The sequence below is a fragment of the Entelurus aequoreus genome, linkage group LG09 (assembly GCF_033978785.1).
Source record: "Entelurus aequoreus isolate RoL-2023_Sb linkage group LG09, RoL_Eaeq_v1.1, whole genome shotgun sequence".
Taxonomy (NCBI): domain Eukaryota; kingdom Metazoa; phylum Chordata; class Actinopteri; order Syngnathiformes; family Syngnathidae; genus Entelurus; species Entelurus aequoreus.
The window spans coordinates 18220090-18242316 of NC_084739.1; the positions used below are offsets into that span (position 1 = coordinate 18220090).

At 39.4% G+C, this 22227-nt stretch overlaps 2 protein-coding genes across 3 annotated transcripts; both read right to left on the reverse strand.

Moving 5' to 3' along the window:
- Positions 1-57: 57 nt before the first annotated feature.
- Positions 58-9516, reverse strand: gsta.1 (glutathione S-transferase, alpha tandem duplicate 1). 2 transcript variants are annotated; one of them, XM_062058255.1, is made up of 7 exons: positions 9432-9516; positions 4748-4872; positions 4625-4676; positions 4257-4389; positions 550-685; positions 360-485; positions 58-297 (listed from the first exon to the last, which is right to left on the reverse strand). In XM_062058255.1, the coding sequence occupies exons 2-7, from the start codon at positions 4832-4834 to the stop codon at positions 160-162; spliced, it is 672 nt and encodes a 223-aa protein (XP_061914239.1). In that variant the 5' UTR covers positions 4835-4872; positions 9432-9516; the 3' UTR covers positions 58-159. The 2 variants fall into 2 exon arrangements, with proteins under 2 accessions (XP_061914239.1, XP_061914238.1); XM_062058254.1 differs by lacking the exon at positions 9432-9516 and adding an exon at positions 4941-4981.
- A 96-nt stretch (positions 9517-9612) lies between these two features.
- On the reverse strand, positions 9613-21213 carry LOC133657216 (serine/threonine-protein kinase MAK-like). The gene is made up of 14 exons (XM_062058253.1): positions 21098-21213; positions 20208-20472; positions 20023-20077; positions 17015-17136; positions 15950-16029; positions 15748-15880; positions 15243-15414; positions 13965-14132; positions 12329-12700; positions 10841-11046; positions 10643-10785; positions 10459-10575; positions 10277-10384; positions 9613-10205 (listed from the first exon to the last, which is right to left on the reverse strand). Exons 2-14 carry the CDS (start codon positions 20306-20308, stop codon positions 10057-10059), a joined length of 1926 nt encoding a protein of 641 aa, XP_061914237.1. The 5' UTR covers positions 20309-20472; positions 21098-21213; the 3' UTR covers positions 9613-10056.
- Positions 21214-22227: the final 1014 nt, after the last annotated feature.

Here is a 22227-nt window from a genome sequence, read left to right on the forward strand (position 1 = left end):
TGTACTAGCAACAATAAATAAATGCTTGTGAGTGTACAAAGGACACAAGATGTAACATTTGAATGCAAAAAGTACTTTTAATAAAGTACGGTGTTGTATTTTCTAGTATGTGAACACTTCCAAGACTAGAAAATGTATTCATTGCTCAGTGGAAGAATTTCATGGAAATGTTATATTGACGTTGAAGACTTCCCTGACCGTGTTTGTGTACGTCTCGTCCGGCTGAGGCTTCCTCTTGCTGCCTGGCTCCAGGAATCTGCTGATGTTGGGATTTAGTCTCATGCGGCCCTGGAAGGACTGAGAGGATACCACAGCCAATGTCATCGTATCTTTTTTCACATTGATTATTGAAAGTGTACCTTGATGTTGCGGAAGTCGCCGAGGATTCCCACAAATTTCTCCTCCAACATGAGGGTGCATTCCAGCAGCAGTACATCGGCAAGGCTGAGTCGACCTCCCACCAGGTGCACTTGCTCACTTAGTCTCTGCAGTGTTGGTTCCACACCACATATGAAACATGTACTGGACCAAGAAAACTACATCTGATACCTTTTCAAAGACGGGCAGGTAGCGATCGTTGGCCTTGGTCTTAATGTTCTCTAGTTTGCTGGTCACGTCACTGCTGAAAGGCAGGATCATGATCATCTCCATCAGGTCTATCAGTCCCTCTGAGTACATGTTGATCCTGAAGACAAGTGGCAACGTCAATTTGAAACCTCTAAAGACAGTAGTGGCTTTTGCTCCTTCACAGGAGGCTTTTTAGCAACACATTCCAATAAGATATAAAGTTTTCATGTGAGAGACTTTCAAATACTGACACTGTTCTATTGCAGGCCTGCAGATGGCAGTGATGAGCAGAGGTGGGTAGTAACACGATACATTTACTCCGTTACATCTACTTGAGTAACTTTTGGGATAAAGTGTACTTCTAAGAGTAGTTTTAATGCAACATACTTTTACTTGAGTATATTTATAGAGAAGAAACGCTACTTTTACTCCGCTCCATTTATCTACATTCAGCTCGCCACTCGCTACTGATTTTTATCGATCTGTTAATGCACGCTTTGTTTGTTTTGGTTTGTCAGACAGACCTTCAAAGTAGGATCTATCGCATGCCTGCGTTTCACCAATCAAATGCAGTCACTGGTGACGTTTCACTCCGTTTCACCAATCAAACAGAGCCAGGCGGTCACATGATTAACTGCACATAAAGTTTCAGCGGCAAACAACAACAAGCTTAAGCTTACATGAACTCGACGTCAAATTTGAGGAAGCACATCGCGGTAAGTAACGTTAGTAGATAGTTTGGCTGTCACCGTAGGCTGATGTTAGCTTCCCTGCTATGAATCACTGTCAAATGTACATCGTGTGGGGACATTTATTAACGCACTGCAGCCTCATAGAGAGACAGAGACACACACACACACACGCACAGTTGCACTGACACACACGCATGCATAGAAACACCAATCAGAATTGCACAGTGTGTTCCCAGGTGCAGCCCACACCTATCAGTTTATGGTTTGCGTAAAGGCTAACTTGTTATTTTCCTTTGTAATCTCTGCCTACTGAGCCTATGGTGCTGTTAAGTTATTGTGGCTCAATTTGCCTTCATTTTTTTTTATGTTAATGTATTATTATTTAATATATATTATTGTTTTAGTTGCTTAAGAGATATTCCTGGCTCTGAATTTGCTCATTGGTATTTTTATGTTTTTGTGCATTATTTGTTGCCGTCATCATTTAACGAACAGGTTACTCATCAGTTACTCAGTACTTGAGTAGTTTTTTCACAACATACTTTTTACTTTTACTCAACTAAATATTTGGGTGACTACTCCTTACTTTTTCTTGAGTAATACATCTCTTAAGTAACAGTACTCTTACTTGAGTACAATTTCTGGCTACTCTACCCACCGCTGGTGATGAGCATTACATACAAAGTTGCTACAAACTGCTGAGCACAGCAGTTTTTTTAACATCATCTCCACTGCCCATAGTTTTGGGCAATACTACAAATGTGGGTATTGATCCACTACCAAGTAGTTACCGTATTGACCATACCAAGCCTGATACTTTTACTAAAAAGGGGCTGTTTGCTACCTTTACGCGGCTGACATAAAAATATCAGTTAAAATATTCCCTTGTTCCCTTTTATTACTTACAATAACTTGAGCAAAATAAAGTCAATACTGCAAAATAACTAAACATAACCACCAACCATTGGTTATTACTACCCAGCAGGCACAAGTCATTAAAACAACATTGAGAACTTGTTCAATTAAATCCTGACGTTGAGTAACTCAAACATAATGTTGAAACAACATGCTTTTTGACGATTACATTAATCAATGTAAGGTTGAGACGTTGATTTGACCATTGAAATTTGGTCAATTCCCAACCAACAATGTGGATCCAACGTTATCAAATCAAATCAAATCAATTTTATTTATAAAGCACATTTAAAATTTACCACAGGGGTAGCCAAAGTGCTGTACAATGGGCAGGTTAAAAGATAATACGAGAACCGAGCAAACACCACACAACACAAACAGAACACGATAAAAAATAAATAAATAAAATATAAAAACAGGTTCACAGCTGGTGTATTATGGGGCGCCATTGCAGGATGGATATCACTCAGTGTTAAAAGCCATGGAATAAAAGTATGTTTTTAAGAGAGATTTAAAAACAGGAAGAGAGGAGGCTTGTCTAACACTCAGAGGTAGGTCGTTCCAGAGCTTGGGAGCAGCAGCAGCGAAAGCTCTGTCACCTCTAAGCTTCAGCCTTGTGTCCGGGACCGTCAGTAGCAGCTGATCGGCTGATCTTAGGGATCGGGTGGGGCAGTAAGGCTGAAGGAGGTCGGAGAGATATGTTGGCGCGAGGTTGTTTAGACATTTAAAAACAAATAAAAGGAGTTTAAAATTGATTCTGTAACGCACAGGGAGCCAGTGAAGGGACGCTAATATAGGGGTGATGTGCTCACGTCTGCGAGTCTGTGTTAGCAGACGAGCAGCAGAGTTCTGCACGAGCTGCAGGCGGGCGAGGGAGGCCTGGCTAATGCCTACATACAGGGCATTGCAGTAGTCTAAACGAGTCGAGATAAAGGCGTGGATTAATTTCTCTAGATCATGTCCTGATAGAAGCGGTTTCACTTTCGCTATTTGGCGTAATTGATAAAAGCTTTTTCGTACGACGCTGCTGATTTGTTTTTCGAATTTAAAATCTGAGTCAAACTTTACCCCCAGGTTTGTGACACAGTCGCTGAGATACGGGGTCAGAGTGCCGAGGTCAACGTTGGGGGAGGGGGAGCGACTTGGACCGAACAACATAACTTCTGTTTTGTCTTCATTTAGGCTCAGGAAGTTAGCTGAAAGCCAGGCTTTGATGTCGTGCAAGCAGTCAATAAGACGTTGAACCGTGTTATTTTGTGCCATGGGAAAATAAATCTGGCAATCATCGGCATAAAAATTAAATGCAATATCGTACTTCCTAAAAATAGAACCAAGGGAGAGAAGATAAAGCGCAAATAAGATTGGGGCAAGGATTGAGCCCTGGGAAACCCCATGTGGTAAAGGAGCTGTGGAAGACATAAAACTGTCTATTTTTACACAAAAACTCCTGTCGGTTAGGTACGACCGGAACCAGTTGAGGGCGGCGCCCTTAATGCCCACACAGTTCTCAAGACGAGTGATTAAGGTGACGTGGTCGACGGTGTCGAAAGCAGCAGACATCAACGTTGTCTCAATTTACAAACACAACTATTTTGCAACGTTGTTTCAAAGTCAGTTTTAAAGGACATGTATAATTAACGTCGTATCAATGTCTTGTGCCAGCTGGGACGCGGCTGGCGTTGCAGCAATATCAGTTACAATATTCGCTTGTTCTCTTTCCTTACATACAATATTTTGAGCATCACCAAATGTGACTGTTTGATGGTTCTTACATAAAACTTGGTTTTTGCCAATGATTGCAACATTAAAGTCAAGCGTGTTTTTATGCTTTTATACATTTTACTAATAGCTTATTTTTACACTTAAGTCACAATTACAGATGTCAAAAAGTCTCTTTTACACCAAGCAGTTAACTTAGTTTTACACTTGCAGGAATGAATGTTACTTGCGACATTGCCTGTATAGTTCATAACACTGTTATAGTGGCAACAGTTTGACCCTGGAACAGATCATTTTGCAACTCGACCACTATGGAATGTATTGTGTTCTAGCTATACGACGTATTAGGTGTATGGAACATACATGACACGATCTTTGATGTCTTTGCCGTGGAGATTGTACTTCTCAGCAATGTAGTTCAAGATTGCCTTGGTCTGAATTAGCTTCATGCCGTCGATTTCCACCAAGGGGACCTGCTGAAACATGAGGTCTCCATCTGCAAAGAGAGCATTAGTGGACACTCCCAGTTAAACAGGTATGAGTCAACATCTTAAAGCATACCTGTACAGAGGTCAGGTGAATTTCCATTATTTCACATCACCTCAGATTGATAGGTCACAATATGGCAGGAAGACATTAATTTTTTTAATAAGCACTAAAGCTTCCGGACAGGTTAGAAAAACAAGTACACCCTCACATGATGTTTGTATTTTTGGGGAAATAAAACTCACCACTCAGCAGCTTGAGGTACTGCTCTCGGTTTGTCAGAAAGAACTCATCAAACTGTGGACGTGACAATAAACAGGAGTGACTCATCTCGCACAGAATACTTTAGCTTTGTGGTCAAACTTTACCTCAACTCCAGCTACAGTCAGAAGCCAGCGGATTGATTCCATCTTGCCTCTTCCATTAAAGTAGTGCAACTTCACTCTTTGAGCCATGGCGATTAACGATGTGCAGTTTTGCAAACTTATTTGGTCTGGAAAGTTGCAAAACAAATGATCAAATTGACAAATAAAGCACACAGTATGTGTAGTCCTGTGTCACCTCTTCAACGCCGACAACGAAGAAGAGTGGCAAGCTGCGCAACTCCAAATAAATATTACCATGAAAAAAACACAAAGGGGAGGGCTTTGACACATGAATGTGATTGGCTGAGGCGCACACTACAGGTGGGCGGGTCGATCCAAATGTCAATACCAGTGTAGTATCGTTATCAGGTCGATAGCTGTCAATTCTCGTTTATTTTTACAAATGTTGTGTTGTTAAGATACATTCTATACATCGTTAAAAACATAGGGAACACGTTGTGGGACACATGAGGGCAAAATTTGAGAGCCAATAGCAGTTTAGGCTTTTGATTACTTTCTGTTCCCAAACAATAATATGCTATAAAAATGATTATTAGGTTGTATTGTTACACTTCGTTATATTGTAGTACTACATGTTAGTCACAAATAAATGTGTAAACACAAATATTTGTCGAGTCTAAAAAAAAAAAGTATCGATTCATGTGTAGGATTGATATCAACATACAGTATCGCCCACGGCTAAGTTTCAGTCTGACCAATAGGAAGGTTTTAAATTTGCATTTGCTTCGCTAAGCATGATGGGTAATTTATAACGCGTATCTTATATGGCAACGTTTTCGCAACGTGTGTCATTTCACAATATTTAACATATAAATCATTATGCGTACATTGTGTGGTGTTTACGGTGAGCCCCGCACCAAGTCAACGACACCCTGACCGTGAGAGGGTCAAAGTCGCTACGGGTATTTGTACTTCACAGCACTCATAACATGGCGGATGTGAGGGCGATCTGGCTGCGACATCTGTCACCCCATTGATCGCTAGGTTTGATTCGGCTGATCTGGCTGGCTAGGCGGGTGTCCCCTTCCTCCCTCACCGCTCCATGTGTGTCCCTCCCGAAGCCCAGCGCTCGGTGGCAGCGGACGACGTCCCCCCGACGGACAACCATCCATCGGTATACCAGTAGCTGCGCTCCCCTGCTAGAACCTCCAAACAAGCTCAAGGCCCATTTGTAGGAGAAACGTAGGGAAGTCAAGCTCCAAGCTTCAGACACATCCAATTGCGGCGCTGCATGTGGCAGTTTGCCTTCCTTTTTCACACACAACGTAATGACTGTATCGCTGTAACAAAAAACATATTTGTATTACTTAAAGCAACATCTAAATAAACCTATTATATAAATTGTTTAACAATTGTATTCAATTTATATAATTTATACAATTTGAAAATAATAATAATAAAAAACATACATATTGTAACAGATTGAAGGAACATAACGTAAATTATGACTATTGTGTCTTAATTTCAGTTAAGTAAGCATGTTTTCATTTCTAATGACTGTATCGCTATAACAGAAAGCAACTAAAATTATGAAAAACCATACATTTTTATTACAGCTATTTTAAAAACTAGACTTATAACATTCAAAAAGAGGCAATACAACATCTAAATAAACCTATTATATAAATCGAATACAATTGTTTAACAATTTAACAATTGTATTCATTTTATATAATTTAGGTTGATTGGCAACACTAAATTGGCCCTAGTGTGTGAATGTGAGTGTGAATGTTGTCTGTCTATCTGTGTTGGCCATGCAATGAGGTGGCGACTTGTCCAGGGTGTACCCCGCCTTCCGCCCGAATGCAGCTGAGATAGGCTCCAGCACCTCCCGCGACCCCAAAAGGGACAGGCGGTAGAAAATGGATGGATGGATTAACAAAAAACATATACACATACATATTGTAACAGATTGAGACAACATAACGTAAATAAAGACTATTGTGTATTAATTTCAGTTAACTAAGCATGTTTTCATTTCTGATAATATTCCATTGTACAATTTAGATACAGCCATTCATTATTTCCACTGGAGTAGAAGATACAACAAAATTCCATCCATCCATTTTTTACCGCTTATTCCCTTTGGGGTCGTGGGATACAACAAAATTATTATTATTATTTTTATATCAAAATTGGTGTTCTTCCTTTTGGTGGATGACCACTGTAAAACATGCAGCTGTTATGTAGTTGGCCATTTTGTCACGTACTCTCTGTCAATGTTTGAATTAGCACAGAAAAGACAAACCCTGGCCCCAATTAAATCTTTAAAATTCTCAAAAGTTTAACAGAGGACAATGTCCAACATAAAGGGAAACTTGGAATTTTGCCTGTCATTCACAATCCTTATGTAAGACAAGAAGACATATGTTTTTCTTTTTTTATGCATCCTAATTTGTAAATTACAGCAAGTACCAGTTGGCTAACAACGCAACTAATGGAAGTACTCTACTGTGCCAATAAAGCCCTCTAAAGACTGCTCAGTGGCCTTGTGGTTAGAGTGTCCGCCTTGAGACTGGAAGGTTGTGACCGGCCGAGTCATACTGAAGACTATAAAAATGGGACTCGTTGCCTCTCTGCTTGGCACTCAGCATCAATGGTTGGAATTGGGGGTTAAATCACCAAAATGATTCCCAAGCGCGGCCACTCCTGCTGCTCACTGCTCCCCTCACCTCCCAGTGGGTGAACATCGGGATGGGTCAAATGCAGAGGTTAATTTCACCCAACCTAGTGTGTGTGTGATTATCATTGGTACATTAAAGGCCTACTGAAATTACATTTTTTTTATTTAAACGTTGATAGCAGATCCATTCTATGTGTCATACTTGATCATTTCGCGATATTGCCATATTTTTGATGAAAGGATTTAGTAGAGAACAACGACGATAAAGGTCGCAACTTTTGGTCGCTGATAAAAAAAAGCCTTGCCTGTACCGGAAGTAGCGTGACGTAGTCAGTTGTTCACCTCCTCATATTCTACCACTGTTTTCAACGGAGCGAGAGAGATTCGGACCAAGAAAGCGTCGATTACCCCATTAATTCGAGCAAGATGAAAGATTCGTGGATGAGGAAAGTGAGAGTGAAGGACTAGAGAGGCAGTGCAGGACATATCTTTTTTCGCTCTGACCGTAACTTAGGTACAAGGGTTCATTGGATTCCACACTTTCTCCTTTTTCTATTGTGGATCACAGATTTGTATTTTGAACCACCTCGGATACTATATCCTCTTGAAAATGAGAGTCGAGAACGCGAAATGGACATTCACAGTGACTTTTATCTCCACGACAATACATCGGCGAAGCTCTTTAGCTACTGAGCTAACGTGATAGCATCTGGCTCAAATGCAGATAGAAACAAAATAAATAAATCCCTGACTGGAAGGATAGACAGAAGATCAACAATACTATTAAACCATGTACATGTAACTACACGGTTAATAATTCTCAGCCTGGCAAAGCTTAACAATGCTGTTGCTAACGACGCCATTGAAGCTAACTTAGCAACCGATACCGATATATACAGTCGTGGAATTAACACATTATTATGCCTAATTTTGTTGTGATTCCCCGCTGGATGCATTAAACAATGTAACAAGGTTTTCCAAAATAAATTAACTCAAGTTATGGGAAAAAAATTCAAACATGGCACTGCCATATTTATTATTGAAGTCACAAAGTGCTTTTTTTTTTTTTTTAACATGCCTCAAAACAGCAGCTTGGAATTTGGGACATGCTCTCCCTGAGAAGTTTGTTTGGTGTGGGTTCACAGTGGGGCGCATATTTGTAACAGTGTTAAACTTGTTTATAAGGCCACCCTCAGTGTGACCTGTATGGCTGTTGACCAAGTATGACTAGCATTCACTTGTGTGTGTGAAAAGCCGTGGATATTATGTGACTGGGACGGCTCGCAAAGGAAGTGCCTTTAAGGTTTATTGCCGCTCTATACTTCTCCCTACGTCCATGTACACAGCAGCGTTTTAAAAAGTCATAAATCTTACTTTATGACACCGAAACCGACAATTTCCGCTATTACATTTTAAAGCATTTATCAGCCGATAATATCGGATGGCCGATATTATCGGACATCCCTAATCGTTTGTCCTAAAGTAGTCGCCGTTGTCTCTGGTGAAGTCAGCCATGATTAGTAGTGTTGTTGTTGATGAAATGAAGTGTTGCGTATGTGAAATGAGTATGCAGCTGTAAGCTTCAAATATCCAAAGTACTTAAATGTTACATGTTATTATGAAGTTGCCTGTTACTACATTACATGTATGCTTACAGCATTTATATAAAACGTTGATGGTTTATCATGGCGCTTTATTGGTGCCATTGTTAGCTGACTTTTGCTAGCATTTATTTACTAAATGGATTACATAAAAAAGAAAAACATGTGTGCTTGTCTCATATAAATATTGTGAATAATAGGCAAAATTCCTAAATAATAGTGCAGTTCCCCTTTTAAGCTTGAAAACTCAACTTTACGTCCTTATCGGCTAATATTTGTAAGCTAGCATACAGCTAAGCTAGCTCGCCTGGAACTAATTTCGAGTTGAAGCTAGTAGAGTAATGTTGCCGCATTGACATCTTTCTAAAAAAGCTATTGGAGTCAAACGGCTGTTATGTGGGAAAAAAACATGAACGTCTGAAAGTGCTATTTTTGTACTTACGTTGTAAAAATACTTAATAGGCTGGAGGACAGCGGTTTGCCAAGCTCGTGCCACAGGTGCCAATAATGAAATGACGTCATTATCAAGCACAGATGCATGTTGGGTAATGTAGGCGCCTTTTTCCAATTGAAATAACATCTATTACACGTTCAGTATACTGTAAGTGTTAGTGTTTGAGACATTTCAATCACGGCCTTGACTTTAATTGAAAAACAATAAACAAAAAACACATTTAAATCACTGGCATCACAAAGTAAAAAAAGGTAAAAACACCAGCAATATGTACAAAGTAATATAGCGTGGCAAAGTAATTACTTGGCTATAAACAAGTCACAGTGACTTAATAATATGCATATCATGTATACAGCTTGGTAAACAGGTTCAATAGCAAACCATAAAAACATAAAGGTGTAATAACCAAAGCAGGACAGTTAGTTATGTTACAGAAAAGATTACAGTATATCACAGAGGTGCAAATATGTTTGGCTGGTTGCATTTACCCTCACACATGCACACCACATCCATGGTACATTGGCAACAAACAAACATTATTGCTGTGTTAAGATGTATGTACAAAACGATGAGGCCTTCTCTTTGGGAGGTAAAGTAAAGCGCGGGGAGGCCACTAGCGGTGTTGTCCATATTTGGCAGACCAGTCTATTCGCCCGTGGATGGTCTGTACTGGTGCACGTGGTAACTGACAAGGGGGGCTTTTGTTGACCATGTTGCCGGAGGCGTTCCTCTGACTCCGACCCGATCGCCATGTTGCATAATCTTGAACCAAAAGGCAGACAATTGATGCAACAATACAATTTACTCATTGTTGAAATCAAACGTTCTCTCACTTGAAGCAGCTGATTCCAAAGAGACACCCTGATGACCTCTGTGACCAACAGAGCAGGCATCTTTTTTGTAAAACATTTGCGTGCATGCCCCTGGGATTGTATTTGTACCTTGTTTTTGGAAACAACACATTATTTAAAAATTGTGCAAACAGTAGCTGAAAATGCAAAATAAGTGAAATTACCGTGAAGTCCTCTGCTTGGTAGAGTCCCACCAAATGGAATACTGCTATTGCCCCAAAGATGGCTCTTGCTCCGGTCTTTACTAGCATTTATGGCCACATTTTTCTTTGTGCTGATGCCTTAAAAGCAGAAAGATGAAGAGAATCAAAATATAAGGCATGGATTTTAGCCCTTATAGATGATTACCTGGTAAATAACGTGACTGTCTCAGGTAGTGTTGTTTGGCAGATGCCGTCCTCGATGCTTCCTGGAAGCCTGACGTCTTGTTCAGGTTTAAAGGTGCTTCTTCTTTTCCGTTTGGTCGACTGAAGTCCAGAATGTCGCTGTATCTAAAACATTTGGTTACCACAGTTCCATTCAAATATTATCAATAATTCCTATCACCTTCGGAGTGGCTCCTCTCCCTGCCTCGACTTCTCTCGGGGGACGTTGCCTTTTCCCGGAACACTCGAAGGCATCGGTTCGGAGTCGCCGTAGTCGTCCCACTCGTCACCTTTGAGGTGTCCTGCGGCGTGACCCCAACGCCGACGTCCTCCCTTTGCTTTCGTTTGATAGCTCAGCAGGTTAGCGTTCTCACTTTCCTGTCTTGTCTGTGAAGGGATAAATTAAAGGGGAACTGCACTTTTTTAGGGAGTTTTGCCTATCATTCACAATCCTTATATAAGACAAGAACACACTAAGGTTTTCTTTTTTTATGCATTCTAAATAATAAATTAATGTGAGCAAAAGTCACATTACAATAGAGAAAATGGCAGTCGTTGTATTCTGCCCATAAAGCGCTTAAAAAACATACAAACACTACCATCAAGGTTCTATATACACACTGTAAGTACCTTCATATTAACATGTAATATTTACATATTTTGCTCATTTTAAGCATATGGCGGCACATTCATTTAAAAAAAAAAAAAAACCGCATCACAACGTTCGCTTTTTCAACAAACCTAATTAAACATCACTTACAGTACAACGTCTGCTGTCACTTGGATGCTGACTCTTAGAATGTTCATATACTCCCGTTTAGATGAAGAATGACTCATAATCCTCGCGAAAAAAAGGGGTGGAACCAAGCATCTTTTCGGGTCTTATTTGCCATTTCCTAAATGAAAGACATGCTTTATAATCTAAAACAAACTTTCACGAGCTCCAAGGCGAGAAAGCAGCTCACCAGCTGATGACGTCATAACAGCAGCATAAGGAGGTACCTCTCTGACAATGCACCGCTAAAAGTATTATTAGCACTTATAATAACAATAATGCTAATACTTGCTTCATATTCAGGTCACGAAATGTAAATTGAGTATTGTCCGCGCTTTCTGGAATGGTTATTTGTAGGGTTTTATAGTCTGAATAGACGCAATGACGTCATGACTTAGTGGCTCCCATTCACTCCAGCTGACTTTTATTTACGAGTTAGAATGCATTAAAAAAAACAAAAAACATTTGTGTTCTTGTCTCTCTCTCATAAGGGTTGTGAATTATAAGCAACATTCCCAAAAAAGTGCAGTTCTCCTTTAAAGCTGGCTTATTAGTAAAAAAAAAAAATGTTTAAGAAAATTAAAAGGAAATAATAGTTACATTCACAGATTTAACAAAAAATGCACATATTAAATAAAATAAAATGTTTTGTTTGCACAGATATTGGTTATACATTCAATGATAGTTCCTGTTAGTACCCGAACTTTGCTAAATCTCTATCGTTAGCGGACAACAAACTAATGTTCTGAGCCGGAACAGATTGACATTTGGATATAATGCTTGCAGTATGTTTGAAAGTTAGTGCGTAATGATCGCTACACCCCCTTTATCTGTAATTTATTTTGATAAAAATGGAAAAAAGTGTGGCACTTGTCCCCGATCTTGTGGCCTCACCTTGCTGTTGTCAACAATGTAAGGGAGAAGAGATTGTGGGGGTCCTTCGCTTGCTTCCTGCTTGAGAACGTGCTTCGGTTGGTGCTCTCGCACTAGCTCTACATGACGTTGGTACGCAGCCACTGGGGGCTGCGGGGCAGGGAGGAGAGAGGGCTGCTGGATCTGCTGCAGCGGTCTGGAGGTGGTGCAGTGCTGATTGTGGGGAGAGGCCTGGGAGGGGGGCACAGGCCTCAGATGTAAGGGCTGCTCCTGCAGTGGCGTCTGTAAGGGTTGCTGTGGGGGCAAAGGATGTGGCTGAGGTCTGTCCTGCTCCAGGATCTGCTGAGGAGTGCCCAAAGTCTGGCCCACGTGGAAGTAGGAGTACCTGAGAGCCTGTGCATGACAATAAACAGTCACATGAAAGTAGCATCAATGGCTGTAAACTACAAATATTACAAGGAAGGTTCTCAGTATGAGGCAGATCCCTTCCTTGTTCAACTGAAAAATACTTAAAGTACTTGAATATATTTAAGTATCAGATTATTGTTCTAGTCTTTTAGATGCCAGTAATGTGGATTTTGTTATTTGGTGTGTGTGTTAGCAAGATTATGCAAAAACTTTTGCACTGAGTTCCATTAATCTTTGTGGGTAGGTAGCACATTTGCATAACAAGACTCATTTTGGTGCACATTGGAATTAAAATACTTCCATACACCTTGCTATGCCATCAGAGCTTTCAGTCACTCTGCTCCCAAACTCTAGAACTCTCTCCCACCTGACATCCGCATTATTGACTCCCCTTCATACATTCACATCTAGACTCAAAACTCACCTGTTTAAAATGTCATACTCATTGTAACTGCCTCTACACTGTCCTTTGTTTGTTACATGTTGATTTTATCCTTTGTTGTTTTTGGCATTATCTTTTATTTATTTTATCTGTATATTGTAAAGTGTCATTGGGTTTTTTGAAAGGCGCTTCTAAATTAAATGTAGTATTATCATTATTACTATTAAAAAGTGTACAGAGGAATTTATTTTTTCTTGTCTCAGAATACTAATGGAATGCCTTGCTCACACCTGATCATATCAACTGGGAATTTAACATAATTACGTAAATAATTAATTATCATTCATACATTATTTTGGCTGTTTCCCCACACCCTGGACTTTGTACTATCCCCTATTAAGCACTAAAACTTTAGGTCAACCTTGACTTCACAATGTGAAGGGTTGCAGTGCAAAGTTAAATCCTGGTATTTTCCATTTGTGGTACCTTATCTTTTGATGTGAGTAGTGATTATGTATTTCATAACCCCTCTTGAGACTTAGCAGAGCACCATCACAATGTTAATACAATGTTTTCCACTGTTGTATAACCTTTGTGTTGCTTAGCAGGACACAATATTTCCATATTGGCAGAGATCAAAGCTCTACTGAGGGCCTCTCTAGTTTTTACTGCAGCTCTATCAAAAGGATCCGGTGGGCCCCCAATGTGAGGCTAATGTGTCTTGGCCAATACTCATATACAAACTTTGAAGGAAATTGGTTTAGCACTTGTCTTGCAATGCGCCCTATTTTAAAACTCGTAAAATCTTGTCATGCAGAATTAGGCAAAACATTTGATTGTATTTTATTATTATTATTTAGACCATACCTGTGCAGATGTTGGTCTTTTCTTGGGGTCCCATTGGAGCAGGTCAGTCATCAGGTGGATAGCTTCCGGACTGGCGTTAGGAATTAGTGTCTTCAGGTTACTGGGAACACACTGAGGCCAACGGAAATACATGGCACTGGCCAGCTGGAATCCCTCTGCCCAATCATTCTAGGAGAAAAAGGCACTTGTGTTTAGGGGTGTCCCAATATAACTGTTTCACTATCGATACAATACCAACATTGGAGCCTTGAGTACGAGAAAATACTGATATTATTCCGATACTATATCAGTACGAATCATAGTACACACTCGTTATTGTAGTGTGGAATGTTAGGTTTGTTCAGGTGAAATTACTCAAGAGAACAATGGCAGGTATTAAAAACAGTAACCCTATGACAGATTTATGATTTTGAAGTGGAGTGATAATTTGTTTTTGGAGACATTTAGTGGTTAAAACAAATCATTAAATTAAACTTGTGACGCACAAAGTTGAATGATCCAGACATGTTGGTTACTGAACACTTTCTAGTACGCTTCTGATTTGGAGACTTTGTATCTGCAAGTAATACGCAACTATAGTTATTTGATAGTTGTTTATATGCACAAATACTGTGTTTTAGACTGTAATATTGTTTAATTGGGGACACTTATTACTAAATCTAGTGTGTGTACTATTTTGTCCTTTTCTGTTGTGTGCCATAGCAGCTAGCTCCTAGTAGCCTGTATAGCCTACCATGTTTACATTTGGTAAATGACTTGACTAAAATGCAAGAAAATACCAACATGATTTTTCCTATTGGAGGACATTTAGATGGTAACTGGCTATCCAGCTTTGCACAAGTCAACACGTTGTAGAACTGCTTGTAACAGGGCGGTATAGCTCGGTTGGTAGAGCGGCCGTGCCAGCAACTTGAGGGTTGCAGGTTCGATCCCCGCTTCCGCCATCCTAGTCACTGCCGTTGTGTCCTTGGGCAAGACACTTTACCCACCTGCTCCCAGTGCCACCCACACTGGTTTGAATGTAACTTAGATATTGGGTTTCACTATGTAAAGCGCTTTGAGTCACTTGAGAAAAAGCGCTATATAAATGTAATTCACTTCACTTCACTTCACTTTTATCAGAGATTTTAGATGCAAGCCGATATCATTCGATAAATATTTTTTTGCAGATACCGATCCAATACCAATATCGGATAGAGACACCCTTACTTGTGTTCAAACTAAAACCATAAATCCACCTTTCGCATTTGGATCTTGATCAGACAATGAAAAAGTTACCTTCTTTGGTGTACCCAAAACTTGGCAAATCTTGAATATGGTGTCTACTTCGCTGGAGCCGGGGAATAAAGGTCTGAGGGTGTACAGCTCTGCCATGATGCAGCCTACCGCCCACTGGTCTATGGGGGAACTGTAGGATGTGGATCTGAGGAGGACTTCTGGTGCTCGGTACCTGTCCAAAAATCAATACATAAATAAAGTGATTCCTCATATGGTGGGCAGAGACATTTATTGACTCAGATGTAGAGTACTAGGCACCTGATAAAACTACATACAATAATATACAGTGTTAGAGTGAAACCTGTTTGTGTCCATACCCCTCAAACTGGCTGACTGACATAATTGGGTGTAGACATAACCAAATCCAAACTGAGTTTAGCCATTGCTTCTATTTTTTTGAACCTATGGCAGTTTGTTGACATAATTAAACAGGGGTTACATTGATACGGTTTCTTTCCCGTGTTTAAAAAGAAACAAAAAAACATTTTTGATATGTATCACTCACCATCTGGTGGACACATAGTCTGTGTACGGCGGTCGAGATCTAATCTCTCTAGCGAGGCCAAAATCGGCTATTTTCACCAACTCTGGGCCCATGCAAAGAAGATTCTCAGGCTTCATGTCCCGATGAAAGAACCCTAAGAAAAAAAGCTTGTCAAAGGGTTGCATTAGGGGTTGGTTGAGGCCACTGGAGTAATAAGAGTTACCATGTTTATGAATGAATGCAAGCCCCTGGAGGATTTGGAACATGATGTTTCTCACAGCGGATTCTGGGAACAACCGAGCTCTGCACCAAAACAAAGAAAAACATGAAATATTAAGAAGGGGCCTGATTTACTAAGATCCACAAGAAAATTGTGTCTACTATTAGTGGGTGTGTTCCATGTGATCTACTAACCCTGCTTGTACAATTGAAAATTGGTGCAGACCGCCTTATTTAAATGAGGATCTTGCATGTACTATACGGGGCATCTCCATGGAGACAATTGATCATTTACTGCACATTCATGTTATGCTCCTATCTGTGGCATTATGCCATGTTTTCAAACATGCAGGAGACATGTTCCACTTTTTATGCGCTGTGAAGGTGGCGGTGCACTCATGGGAGAGAGGCTGCGCTTACGTGCTCAAGACACAAAGAATATATACTTCAGGAAGTTTTTTTCCATACAGGCGATAGATTAATAATATATATTCTATGTGAAAAAACAAACGCAATTACCAAACACTAAAGGACACTAAAACACATCAATTGAATTTGTTTTATCAGCTTTTTATGTCACCCAGCATGCAGCGTAAAATTATGAAAGGATGTTGCTGAATAGACAATATGTCTAATATGTTTTATTTGACTTAAGTTGTCACACACACATAGGATGGAGGACTCTCATCTGTCCACCATCTGTCTTTAAAGATCCTGCAGCGGTGTGTAACTGTCAGTTTGAACATATCTTTCAGGCGGGCTAAATAGAGACGCTAATTTAGGTGCCACAATCACTTTCTAGTTTAGTAAATCAGGCTGTGCATGCTAAATAATTATATTTGCATTTTCCCCGCCCATTTTTGTAGACGTTCTAACAATTAATGAAGAAAAAACACGCAAAATGGATTCCAAGCCTTATTCTGCTCACTTAACAGACGCAATCCACTTTGCACACGTTTGGCAGATCAGTTTTGCGTGTGCTATCAAGTTTGCACGTGTTTTAGTACACGCATACCTTTAGTTAATTAGGCGTGCAGTGTGGAGAACAACATAACAGTGGCGGACATACCTGTCTTTCATCAGCTGATACAGATTTTCTTTCATGTACTCAAAGATGAAGTACAAGTGGTCATTTTCTCTGATGACCTCCTTCAGCTTGATGATATTAGCGTGGTTGAGTTTCTTCAAGGACTGAAATGAAAACAAGCTTTTTAGTATATTAGTAAAAAAAAAGTGATGCAAAAAAAAATCTCAACAACACACAGAAGGATTCAGGTGTAACCATGCTTCAATTTTTAGTCGGGAGGGAGAGATTTTATGGCTTAACATGCTGTACTTCCAAGCTGACAACTATAATAGGTATGCTTGTTTTAAAAAGGTCAAGCTCTATAAAGGGGAATGTAAGTAAGCTTAAGGATGGGAAAAAGAGCTGAAAAGTACACAACAGCACACAAGAATCACCTTCCACTCTCAGAACTGCTGTGGGTGCTTTTGAGTGTAACAATCTGTCTGAGTCGTCTCGTGTGGAAAAAAGACAACAAACTGAGTTTTTTCAGCGGAACTCACAAGATCTAGTAAAAGCATTAAAAGCACCACAAGCCTTTTTTATTACACTGTTTGATTTATAAATTACGGGAAACAGTGAAAAATCAAACAGCAAACAAACAACTTAATAGCAACATACTCAACAGTAGCTACACTGTATGTTCTCAAAAGGTGTTCCTGACAGACATCAAGTGGTGCCACTAGATGGCAGTAAATACTGTTATTAAGATGTCAGCGCTTCCCCACTTATTCATTTATTTGTGATGGCCTGCCATAATTAATTTTGGAGCCCCACAAAAAGATTTGACATCTTTTTTTTTGTTTTTAGATTTTGGGTGTTTGCCCTCGGTCAAACAAATTATAATGGCACTTTCATAACACCTCATACACATAGCACAGCTGACTTGGTCGTGCATTATAAAGCATCTGTTCATCGATATATTGACTTAAAAAATGCACAATGATGCTTACATCATTTTCAGAAATTAGCGCACACTTACACGAAGCATCATTAATGTGTTTTTTACTCACCCGCACGTAGGAATGTAAGAGTATCAAAATCTCACCGTACGATTTTGTCATGGTATTGAGGTCACGGTACGATATTATTGTGGTATATGTTCAAAATTTGAAAAAAGACTTAAAAATGCCACAGTGTGTAAAATAAAGTGGCAGGAATGTTTAGGATAAACACACTTACTGTAATTGAACAAAAACACAACGCTAAAATATTTTTATCATTCTACAAACATGTATTTTTCAGTGCAAAGAATTGTGCAGGGACATCAACCGTTTCAAGCAAATATTTTAATAACATTTGCAGTTAAATGTCTTTAAAGTGACAATGTAAACATCCAGTGTAACATGTTTAAAACAATAATGATCAGTTTAGAGTCTTTCAACTTTTACTTTCTGAGAAGAAGTGTCCTCTGCAGTGGACATGTTTATAAATCAGCTTGGAAAATGCTGTTTCTCAGAAAAGTTAACTAACAATTTAAGTTTTAATTATGTAAATACCTCACAAACTAATGTTTGGCTTTGCTGGCTTCAAATATATTTTCTGGGTGACAGTTTATGAGGTAGTGACTTGTCCAGGGTGAACCCTGCCTTCCGCCCGAGTGCAGCTGTAACTTCATCCCCCGCGCGACATCGAGAAGGACAGGTGGTGGAAAATGGATGGATGGATTGAGGATTTATCAAGTAGCTTTTTAGTTTACTGCTGTTTCCCGCGGTGTACAGGTTTTTTGGTATATTCGATGCGACGTGACCAGCTGGCTCTGGCCCTCAAGACGAGAGTGGTACACTTTGCATTGCAGAACACAGACTTTCTTACCTCTGCCCAACAGGTTATGTTTTGCCATAGTTTGTTTTTGTGTTTGTTAGCAACAGAACCCAAACAGTTATGGATAGATTTTGTTGAAATTTTAAGGGAATGTCCAAAAAAGTTTCCTCTTATCTACTACGAACACACTTTACTACCTGCTTACGGCGTTCCACGCCCCCCACCTTGTCAGCCCTGCGCTGGGCAGAGGATTCTGGGAGATGTAGTTTATATTCAGAACCGGCCAACGCTTAAGCGCCAGAAAAAACTAAACACCAAGTTTTTCTTTGATAGGTCAAGCAACACGGCATTATTGTGAAGATTTTGAAACCGCAACACCGCAGTATCTACAATACGGTTACACTCCTAACCGTGCGAGTTGTCTGAGCATCAACAGCTGCAAGTCAATACCATCATGTTTTGTTGTTAATTTATGTGTCGCACATTTTTTTTCAGCAAAAAGCTTTTATTTTACCTGTTCACACACAAACATGGCCAGTTATGTCAATCACACAATGACGCAAGTTATCTTAATTAAATGTCATTGTTAATTTGTGGAAAAATGAAAACTATATATAATTTAACATTTATTTTCTAATTGGTGTGTGTATGATAATCTGCAAAGGAGTAAATAAACATGCCTTGCCGCTATGAGACAAGTGCTGTAGTTTAGCAATTTGACCCATTTTAAGCACCTATTTTCATTGACTCGTGACCTTTAGTTATCCCTTCTGTAGATTATCTTCAGTATTTACTGATATTCAGCCAGTTGGATGTGGAAGCGAGTCTACACAACATATATTTGTATTAACCTCCATATAATATGTTAGGAAAGCCATGTGTTTGTGTACAAAATGTGAAATCCCCTACATCTGAAAATAAGCTTGGCGTGCCACAAGATTATTATAAGTATGTAGATCTACCTACCGCAGATTTGTCCATTTAATAAACTTGGCCAAATGTCCGCAGACCATACTGTTCTTTCTGTCCACACAAAAAATAAGTAGCATGCTGCACTTTATAGGTACCAAGTTTGCTGCAACGCTTCCATTTATACCTTAATGTTGCCAAGTCAGTGTGCATGTTCTTCTCCAAAAAACAAGAATTGAAGTGTAAAAAAGGTCAATGGAAAAAAGCCAAACACGCAATGAATCCCCTCTCCTAATTTTTAAGTGAGTGAATAAATATGCAAGACGTGGACATCTACAGACCTTGACTTCACGTAGGTTCATGCATTCTTCCCATGAGTAGAACTTTCTTTTCATTCTACATTTAAAAAAAAAAAAGCCTTCAGGTTACTTGGATACTCATTGTTGTCGGACATTATTAATCAAGTACATCTGACAGTTGGTGGGTTGTATAGCCCACAGTTCAGATAAAAGAAAAGCACACTCACTTTTTTATGGCCACAAGCTCCCCTGACTCCAGGTTACGTCCGAGGATGACCGATCCGTACGTGCCATCCCCGAGCTGTCTGAGGGTGCTGTATCGGTTCATTGTGCTACTCCTTCCATACCATCACCAGGTGGCAGATGTCAACTGGCTGGAGAGCTGAGACTTGCTTGCCTGTTGCTGTGTGCAGCCAAATGTCATTTGACAACACCACAAGTCCACAGGCCAAGCTGGAGGACTCATGGTGTCATGGGTTTGCCTCCGCCTGCCTGGAAAATAAAACATGGACAAATATTGTATTGGACATAACCTAGAGAGCTACAAAGAAGAGACACCACATCACTGTACCGCACCCTTTTGCCAATCCATTATGCATATAACTAATGTAATAAATCACAACAGCTTTGCATCAAATCATTCCTTCAAGAGGATTATGGTGTCCAGATTCGACTCAAATCTGTTGCTGTTGGGTTATGGAATAGCGGTGAATTTTAGCACGATTAAACGTCGTATAACGTATTTAACATACAGATATGTAACGTTATGTGTGCAAACAGGCAAACACACACTCAGTTTATTGAGAATGTAGTTTACATGTGAAGCTAGCATACATGAGCAGAATGCTAATTTTCACACTGAATTATTTATCCACCTTAATTTAACATATACACGTTTTGTGTTTTAGTTTATTTGAGCTGGGTTTTTTTTTTAGTTTCGTAATTTGCAATACACAACTGACAGTGGTGCAGCTGATAAAAGAACAAAATAAGCAACAGAAGCGAAGGTGCTAAAATAAAAAGGGGGAAACAATTCTCACCCTCCTCGCATCAATTCCACAAGAACACATAGCCGAACATTAACTGTATCAAAACGACAATTTTACAGGAGAAATACCTGCGAGTCCATCTTTTGTGCTGTTTGCTACATCAGAACAACCAGGCCCAATCTCGTTTGGGAGCGAGAATTCCATGAAAGTCTCGCGATGTTTAAAAATAGTTACATATGGCAGCTCGACTTTGCAACTAAAGCGTTAAACATACAACTGGATAGAAATCTTTTTAACAATATACGCGACTTTTCACTTTTTAGATGATCAATTTAATCAACAAACTTAAGTTAGATAGCCAGCCTTTGTTTTCGGTGCTAAACAATTCATAAACAGTAAGTTGACGTTCGCGTATTACACGAAGGCGGAAGTGAGCGATTGTGAACTGTCTTGTTTGTTTTTCTGTGATTAAATACACTTTTACAAGGATGAATGATTGTATTTTTTCGGGCATTCCACATGCGTTTGCAAAATGTAAATATATTTATCGTACCTAGATGTTTTTTGTACATATGTACAAGTAATACGCTTCTTGTAGTTTGCGGTGGTGTTTAACTTCATTGTCTGTGTGTAAACATAAATAGGTTTGGTGATAACATTAACTGTAACAACGGATGCAAAAAAATACACTTAATGTAGTTTTGGTTAGTTTAAGATTGATGTGTACGACCGACAAGTTTTGTTTTGTTTTGTTTTTTTCCATTTTGATATTTTATTTTGAAAGCCAATATAATATACCGTATTTTTCGGAGTATAAATCGCTCCGGAGTATACATCGCACCGGCCGAAAATGCATAATAAAGAAGGAAAAAAACATATAAAAGTCGCATTTTTTGGGGAATGTATTTGATAAAAACCAACACCAAGAATAGACATTTGAAAGGCAATTTAAAATAAATAAAGAATAGTGAACAACAGGCTGAATAAGTGTACGTTATATGAGGCATAAATAACCAACTGAGAACGTGCCTGGTATGTTAACGTAACATATTATGGTAGAGTCATTCAAATAACTATAACATATAGAACATGCTATACGTTTACCAAACAATCTGTCACTCCTAATCGCTAAATCCCATGAAATCTTATACGTCTAGTTTCTTACGTGAATGAGCTAAATAATATTATTTGATATTTTACGCTAATGTGTTAATAATTTCACACAAGTCGCTCCTGAGTATAAGTCGCACCCCCGGCC

Bases quoted from the DNA above. Each gene is read 5' to 3' on its own strand.
- gsta.1 (XM_062058255.1), bottom strand. From the start codon at position 4,834: ATGGCTCAAAGAGTGAAGTTGCACTACTTTAATGGAAGAGGCAAGATG. The intron at 4,390-4,624 runs GTGAGTTTTATT...CTCTCTTTGCAG, and splicing joins GTACCTCAAGCTGCTGAGTG to ATGGAGACCTCATGTTTCAG. The intron at 298-359 runs GTACACTTTCAA...GTATCCTCTCAG, and splicing joins GCGACTTCCGCAACATCAAG to TCCTTCCAGGGCCGCATGAG.
- LOC133657216 (XM_062058253.1), bottom strand. From the start codon at position 20,308: ATGAACCGATACAGCACCCTCAGACAGCTCGGGGATGGCACGTACGGA. The intron at 20,078-20,207 runs GTGAGTGTGCTT...TTTTAAATGTAG, and splicing joins GAGCTTGTGGCCATAAAAAA to AATGAAAAGAAAGTTCTACT. The intron at 16,030-17,014 runs GTATGTCCGCCA...GTTTTGGTGCAG, and splicing joins TATCAGCTGATGAAAGACAG to AGCTCGGTTGTTCCCAGAAT.